Source organism: Oratosquilla oratoria, chromosome 12 (genome assembly GCF_046742065.1).
Source record: "Oratosquilla oratoria isolate Oo_2021 chromosome 12, ASM4674206v1, whole genome shotgun sequence".
In the NCBI taxonomy this organism is placed as follows: domain Eukaryota; kingdom Metazoa; phylum Arthropoda; class Malacostraca; order Stomatopoda; family Squillidae; genus Oratosquilla; species Oratosquilla oratoria.
Genome location: NC_134788.1, coordinates 55,290,286 through 55,298,848, shown reverse-complemented (window position 1 = coordinate 55,298,848; position 8,563 = coordinate 55,290,286). Strand labels below are relative to the sequence as shown.

General features: G+C 39.3%; 1 protein-coding gene across 1 annotated transcript; it reads right to left on the bottom strand.

Annotated features, from left to right (window-relative positions):
* Positions 1-389: 389 nt before the first annotated feature.
* LOC143030403 (uncharacterized) lies at positions 390-8,563 on the bottom strand. The gene is made up of 3 exons (XM_076193551.1): positions 8,354-8,563; positions 1,086-2,380; positions 390-520 (listed from the first exon to the last, which is right to left on the bottom strand). Exons 2-3 carry the CDS (start codon positions 1,738-1,740, stop codon positions 390-392), a joined length of 786 nt encoding a protein of 261 aa, XP_076049666.1. The 5' UTR covers positions 1,741-2,380; positions 8,354-8,563.

Here is an 8,563-nt window from a genome sequence, read left to right as displayed (position 1 = left end):
GACATTTGAAATTAATATTCTGGAAAGCCTTGTGTTCTGTGTGGATCATCACATGACATTTGAGACCACTCTTTTGTGAGAAAGCAGCACCACACAGATGACACTAGAATGACTTCTCTCCAGTGTGTCAGTCAATATATCAAGTGTGGTGACACTCTTGTATGTGAAAGCTGTTGCCCACTTGTGTGGGTCATCATGTGATATTTGAGGGGACTCTTTAGTGTGAAAACTTCGTTGTACAGGTCACACTGGATAGGCTTCTCTCCAGTGTGGGTCATCATGTGACATCTGATGTGATTCTTTTGTGTGATAGCTTCATCTCTCTCCAGTATGGGTCATAATATGCCATGAGAGATCACTAGTGAGAAAGCAAAATTCTACAGGTCACATTAGAAAGGCTTCTCTCCAGTATGAGTCACCATACCTCTGAGATTATGTTCTCGAGCAAAATCTGTATCACACAAGTCACACTGGAAAGGCCTCTCACAAGTATGGATCATCATATGATGTGTGAGATTATCTGTATTAGAGAAAGCAGAATTGCACAGATCACATTGGAAAGGCTTCTCTCTTCTGTGGGTCCTCAAATGCCTTGTGGGAGAACATAATCACACAGGATACACTGGAAAGGCTTCTCCTGTGTAGATCACCATATGACTTTTGAGGTAACACTTTTGTGTGAAAGGTGTATTTCACATGTTACATTGGAATGGCTTCTCTCCTGAGTGGGTTATACCTTGTGAGATGATGCATGTGTGAGAATCCAGAATTGCACAAGTCACACTGGAAAGGCTTCTCTCCTGTGTGGGTCCTCACATGCTCTATGAGATTACCCTTTCGTGAGAAAGCAGAATTGCAGAAGTCACATTGGAAACGCTTTTCTCTTGTATGGGCCATCATATGCTGTGTGAGATTACCCTTATGTGAAAATGCAGAATCACACAGGTCGCACTTGAAAGGCTTCTTTCCTGTGTGGGTCATCATGTGTTGTGTGAGACTACCCTTTCGTGAGAAAGCAGAATCACACAGGTCACATTGGAAAGGCTTCTCCCCAGTGTGGGTCCTGATATGCTGTGTGAGATTACTCTTTTTTGAGAAAGCAGATTCACACAGGTCACACTGGAAAGGCTTCTCTCCCGTGTGGGTCCTCATATGCTCTGTGAGAGGAAACCTTTGTGAGAAAGCAGAATCACACAGGTTACACAGGAAAGGTTTCTCTCCTGTGTGGGTCCTCATATGCCTCGTGAGACTACTCTTTAGTGAGAAAGCAAAATCGCAGAGATCACACTGGAAGGGCTTCTCTCCTGTGTGAGTCCTCATATGCCGTGTGAGAGAACCCTTTTTTGAGAAAGCAGAATCACAAAGTTCACACTGGAAAGGCTTCTCTCCTGTGTGGGTCCTCATATGTTGTGCGAGATGACACTTTTGAGAAAACGTAGAATTGCATAGGTCACACTGGAAAGGCTTCTCTCCTGTATGGGTCCTCATATGATGTGTGAGATGACCCCTTTGTGAGAAAGCAGAATCACATATGTCACACTGGAAAGGCTTCTCTCCTGTGTGTGTCCTCAAATGTTGTGTGAGAGAACCCTTTTGTGAGAAGGCAGAATCGCACAGGTCACACTGAAATGGCTTCTCTCCTGTGTGGATCCTCATATGTTGTGTGAAAGAACCCTTTTCTGAGAAAGCAAAATCACACAGGTCACATTGGAAAGGCTTTTCTCCTGTGTGGGTCATCATATGCTGTGTGAGAGAACCCTTTCCTGAGAAAAAAGAATCACATATGTTACACTGGAAAGGCTTCTCTCATGTGTGGATCATTACGTGATATTTGAGCTGATTCTCTTGTAAGAAAGCTTTATTGCACATGCCACATTGGAATGGCTTCTCTCCAATGTGGGTCAATATGTGAAATTTGAGGCAATTCTTTCTTGAGAAATCTGCACCACACTGGTCACATTGAAAAGGCTTCTTTCCTGTGTGAGTCTTCATACACTGTATGAGATTACCCTTTTGTGAGAAAGCATAACTACACACTGGAAAGGCCTTTCTCCTGCGTGGGTCTTCATATGCTTTGTGAGACCATCCTATTTTAACAAAGCAGAATCACACAGGTCACACTGGAAAGATTTTCTCCTGAGTGGGTTACCACATGATTTTCAGGTAACTTTTGTGTCATTTGAGATCACCCTTTGTGAGAAAGCAGAGTCATACAGGTCACACTGGAAAGGCTTCTCTCTTGTGTGGGTCATCATACAATATCTAAGATGACTCGTGATATATCTGTGCTGCAGATGTCATACCGTAGCCTTTTCATCGCATGACACATATGGAGTTTATGGATAGCTCTTCCAAAGAAATGGTGATAGTTGCCCTCATCCTGGAAAAAAAAGGTAATTATAAGATTGCCATCTCTTTGAGATTGTGTAATACACTGTAATCGGACAATGGATGTTTCGTACACAAATCATTTCGTACTCAGGTCCCTTTGTACCTAAACAGACCCTTTGCAATTGCCATCACTTACCGTAAAATAGGTAGAAACACTAGCAGGGATGGTGCTATGATATATTGCATTGTAGTTGTACTATATTAGAAATATGCTGAAAATCATACAAAATCTACATACATACCCCTGGGACAATGGAAAAACAAGAGGACACGAAAAGAAACTAAAAAAAGATAATTACAGAAGAGATCTACAAAAAAAAAAAAAAAAAAAAATAGCTTCCCACATGGAGTGATAGATACTCGGAACAAATTAGACAAAGAAACAGTGCGTGCAAACACTATTCAAGATTTTAAGAAAAAACTTGATGCTGAGAGAAACAAAGATGGGTCATCACAAGCATAGCACCCTTCCCATATAATACAACTAGGTAAATACACACACATACACACACACACACACACACACACACACACACAAGGTGGTGCGGTTGGTAGAGTCCCCGACTGTAACTACGGTGGTCCAGGTTCAAATCCTGGCCAGGGCTGAAATAATTTCAGTATCACTACAATTTGAGTCGTCACTCCAACTCTTGTGGGCAGGGAGTTGGATGTGTGTGTGTGCATGTAAGGTCATAGCATTACCCACAGATCGGTCATACGAGCTCTGAGCTCTCTTCTGGGAGGGAAACAGTTGTCAATCATGTGTCCAACACATGATCCAAAGACCAAGGTGAATCTCACACACACACATACACACACACACACACATATATATATATATATATATATGTATATATATACATATATATACATTATATATATATATACAATCTAAATAACCGTCGCGCAGAGGATTCGACCCACCGCCAGTAGACTCAAGAGAGTCCGTAAGCACCCGCCTTAGACCACTCAACCATAGACGATCTAAAAGTGTATGAACTCGTAATCTATCTGATTACCGAGATGGGGAGGTTGCTAACTGCCCCCCATATAAACCCCCTTTTTACCATACACCTAATCGCACCAATGGGAATGGTAAGGACTAGATCGAATCCCCCTCACGCTTCTCGTCATCGTAACTATGTGAATAAATTCGCTAGTGGACAGCGACATCAATCATACAATCTAAATAACCGTCGCGCAGAGGATTCGACCCACCGCCAGTAGACTCAAGAGAGTCCGTAAGCACCCGCCTTAGACCACTCAACCATAGACGATCTAAAAGTGTATGAACTCGTAATCTATCTGATTACCGAGATGGGGAGGGTGCTAACTGCCCCCCATATAAACCCCCTTTTTACCATACACCTAATCGCACCAATGGGAATGGTAAGGACTAGATCGAATCCCCCTCACGCTTCTCGTCATCGTAACTATGTGAATAAATTCGCTAGTGGACAGCGACATCAATCATACAATCTAAATAACCGTCGCGCAGAGGATTCGACCCACCGCCAGTAGACTCAAGAGAGTCCAGAGCACCCAGATAGATTACGAGTTCATACACTTTTAGATCGTCTATGGTTGAGTGGTCTAAGGCGGGTGCTTACGGACTCTCTTGAGTCTACTGGCGGTGGGTCGAATCCTCTGCGCGACGGTTATTTAGATTGTATGATTGATGTCGCTGTCCACTAGCGAATTTATTCACATAGTTACGATGACGAGAAGCGTGAGGGGGATTCGATCTAGTCCTTACCATTCCCATTGGTGCGATTACAAAAAGTGGAATACAAAAACCAGTGTCTTCACAGGCAATGAGAGGACCTACAGAAAAATGAATATATAGAAAAATAAAAACCAGGGGGTTTTGTAATAAATTGTCACATTTTTAAGGTAGATATATAAATATATATATATATATATATATATTCAGGGGAATACAGAAAAGTTGGTGTTACAAAGAGGTTTAAAACATGATCAATTCTGGGTGGATTAGAAGACTAAATCTAATTTTGAGGAATCTCTTACACTAGTGGAAACACCTGGTCAAGGTCAGTTGTGGGGAAGATGCAGAGGACACAAAACAGAGGCCTGACCTACCCAAGCTAGTCAAACAAGGTAGATTTTTACTTTAGGTATGCAACTACTCTAGACTACTACAGAATTACTATTTAGAATATGTGTATGGAGATGCTATACATCTCTAAGACTTATACTCTTTGCAAATTCTTTCTAATTTTTTTGCAGGCATGAACTGGTATCCCTTAGATATCTCCACTCCACCTCAAGTACATTTTGGTTTGCATTTGAAGTTATTATAATTTATCAAAGATGATTTTGTATCAAAGTTTCACTAGAAAGATATCGGAAGACTAAAAAAGTTAAAATGTGTGCAATGCATGACAAAATAGTCACTTTCTCACCACCTTTCTCACCAGACGCTAGGTAGTTGATTTCAACTGTCAGTCATTGTCCTCATCATCAGACGCCTCCACTCAACTTGATATTCATAAATTTCTTGTTCATTTACTTCATCCGTTAAATTTCTTCCTTCCAAGTTCTTTTTCACACAGTCCATCCACATTTTCCTGGATCTTTCAACCAGCCTCCTTCCTCCTCTAGGCTGCCATTCCAAATACTTCCTTGGATGTCTACTTTCCTCCATTCTTTTCATATGACCAAACCATCTCAAGTTGTTTCTTTCTATGTTTCCAACAATCAGCTCAACTTTTAGGTGTTCTCTTATTTTCTCATTTTTAATCCTGTCTCTTCTGGTGATCCCCATAATTATTCTCAATACCCTCAGTTCTGTAGCTCCAATTTTTAACCCATTCAACTCCGATGACAAGATGTCTTGTCATTTGGTCAAATAAAACAAAAAATCATAAAACACCAAAATGTTTGATCAAACACCAGAAAAATATGACGCCGGTCCTCGCTTCGCTCGCAGCGAAGCGAGGACTGACGTCATATTTTTCTGGTGTTTGATCAAACATTTTGGTGTTTTATGATTTTTTGTTTTATTTGACCAAATGACAAGACATCTTGTCATCGGAGTTGAATGGGTTAACTCCAAAATCCAAGTCTCTAACCCATACAGTAAAATTGGTCTTGATATGGCCGTGTACATTATCGTTTTACATTTCAGTGGAACATTCTCATCTTTGAGCAGAGGGTACAGCAGGTTTACAATGCCATTAAACTTTTGAATTTGTCTAGTAATCTCGCCCTCCTGGATGTTATCCTGCATAAACAAAACTCCTAAATAATTAAAGCCGTTCACCTGTTTTAGCTGATTTTCATTAATACTGATATTACATTCTTCTCTATTTCTCCCTACACACATCACCTCAGTTTTCTTCACATTTATCTTTAATCCATTCCTTCTTGTTTGCCATATATTTATAGCGTCCTGTAACTGGATTTGATTTTCCGTTATTATACCATATCATCCACATATGCCATCATTACTTCACTATCCTCACTAGTACAAATTTCCCTCATGCACTTATCCATGAACATTATAAACAGTAATGGGGACAAAATTCCTCCTTGCCTCACTCCTGTCTTCACCACAACCCACCTACTTTTAGTTTCTCTGTTTTTTACCCTGCTCTTGCTATTTCCATAGACTTTTCATCACTCTTATTAATTTTGGTGGTACACTGTAATATTGATCTCCTATTACTTTCCATAATTTCCCTCTGTCTATTTTGTCAAAAGCCTTTTCTAAATGAGTGGCAGGGTGGTGAGATTTCTAAATCTATGAATGCCTAGTATGTATTTTTATTCCACTCCCATTGTTTTTCCAAGATGATCTTCAATGTGAACACTAAATCTGTAGTCCCTCTCTCTGGTCCAAATCCATGTTGCCAGTTTCCCAATTTCTTTTCAGTGATGTTTCTCAGTCTTCTTTCCAATATTCTTTGGTATAATTTCCCCGCATGTGATAAAAGTGAAATCCCTCTGTAATTTCTGCAATTTAGTTTATCCCTTTTTGTGAAAACAGGACAGACTATAGCAGTTTCCCAGTCCTCCTGAACTTTTTCAGATTTCCATACTTTATTTTACTAACTATGGTCCCCCTGACTTGAAAATTTCAATTGGTATCTCATCATCTCCTGACGCCTTTCCATTTTTTATCTTCTTCATAATTCCTAATATTTCCCCTGTGCTACTATAGGAGGGACCGGCACTTATCATTTCCCAAGGAGAGTTAAGCCACTATGCCTGTATTGTAGTCACCTAATTCTAGGTAAATAGCGTATCCCCGGATGAAAGGAGAAGCAAGAAAGATGTAAATGGAGGAAAAAAAGATGTATTCTTACTGGAGTAGAGGGTTTAGTTAGGGTATAGATCCAACTTGGCCCAAAAGCATCTTGGCCCATTCAATGTAACCAACTCGGCCCATCGCCTGTGCCAAGTCGGCCCATTTTTTATAGTTAACTCGGCCCATTTAGTATAGTAGTATTTCTTTGTCAATCTTGCTTCCTTTTACTCCACATACACTGAATGAGTTCTTAGTACTTTTCTGTAACTCTACTTTCTTCAAATGTATATTTGAAATGCTGCAGGACACATGCACAGTAATATTATGCAATGGTAGGTGTAAAGGTTTTATTCTTCCTTTCCATACACTATCTAATGAATATAATAACAATAGGGCAAATCGTTTCCCTAAACATTATGAATTATTTGGTTGTTATAATTGTTTGAAAAGAAAGAAATGGTGAGAGAGAGGGGCTTACAAGTGCAATACACAAATGACACCGGTATGCACAAATACCTCAGAAAAGTTCTGTCATTACTCTACGTACCAGCTGAGCATATTGAAGAACTAATCATAAGACTTTACTGAAAAACAAATGGATGTCAAGCATTTGTTGATCTTTTGAATTATATAAGGAGTACATGGATCGACTCGACTATTTGGCATTCTTCTACGCGGTGTGCTTTTGGACGAAGCGAACGCACAAATAACAATGTGGAAGGATGACACTACCGGTTAAATGTGAAAGCAAGAAAAGGACAGCTTAGTATTTATTTGCTTATTAACCTATTACACAAGGAAGCCAGATTGGTTACACTGCAGGTGCGTCTCCTGTCTGATGGAAAAGTTTTAGGTAAACAAAGTACAAAATACAAAAAACAACATGGTCAACTTGTAAAACTAAGAAGAACACAACGCTGGCGAGAGGTTGGCAAAAAAATCTCCCTAGATCCGTATCTTACCACATCGCAGTGTACACTATTTCTTTTTAACCATTGTTTTAAACATTTTTACCATTCTTTTTTACTTTTATACTTTCATTTTTTAAACCTACATCAACTTGTATTTTTATTTACACAATTTGTTTTATATATGCAATGAATAAAAGTATTTTAATAACTTTCGTTGTTTCTATGTCCAAGCTACTTTATGTTAATAATTGGCCGAGTTGGTAATGGGCCGAAATGGCAATAGGCTGAGATGGACCCAAAGCTTTAGTTAGGTTAGGTACGAGTTGGATTGGAAATTATCTACTGTCATGGAATCACTCGAAACCAGGTTTAACACTTTACCAGAAAAGGACACTCATTTAATTAAACAAAATTGTTCATTGCTGCATATATGTATAATAAAAATTAAATAAAATCATACTCTGACAGACTAAAAAAATATTGGCAAATTTTTAGAAGTCGTCTACACGATATAGTAATAGAAAATTAAAAAATTAATTTGTAAATTATATTTCATCGTAATATACATTATTCTTGGCGGAAATCAATAATAGAAAAATTGGCTAAAAGCTACTAATAATAAACAAATGTAGTCGCTTTGACTACCTGAGACGCCATTTTTGTTTTGGTAGAGGCGGAGGTCGAAGACATTAAAGTATGATAAACCTATACATTCAAATCTACCTACCTATCGTAACGAAACCTGCCTACCTAACCTAACCTGCATTTAGCAATGCGGTACCTGTAATTCTAGAGGTCATCAGGCCGTCGTCGTCGTATCTGACCTTCGAATTTTTCAAAACAAAGATGGCGTCTAAAGGGGGTTTTACACAGCCAAACATGTTTGACAACATGATGTTTGAGAGTATGTTTGAACATGTGAAAGGGGTAAACATGTTGGACTAACGTATTTGACGGATGTCTGATCTGGCCTTTGTGGGCGGAGCTTGTT

Bases quoted from the DNA above. Each gene is read 5' to 3' on its own strand.
- LOC143030403 (XM_076193551.1), bottom strand. From the start codon at position 1,740: ATGATGACCCACACAGGAGAAAAGCCTTTCCAATGTGACCTGTGTGAT. The intron at 521-1,085 runs GTAATCTCACAC...TCTCTAATACAG, and splicing joins ATCTGCTTTCTCAAAAAAGA to ATAATCTCACACATCATATG.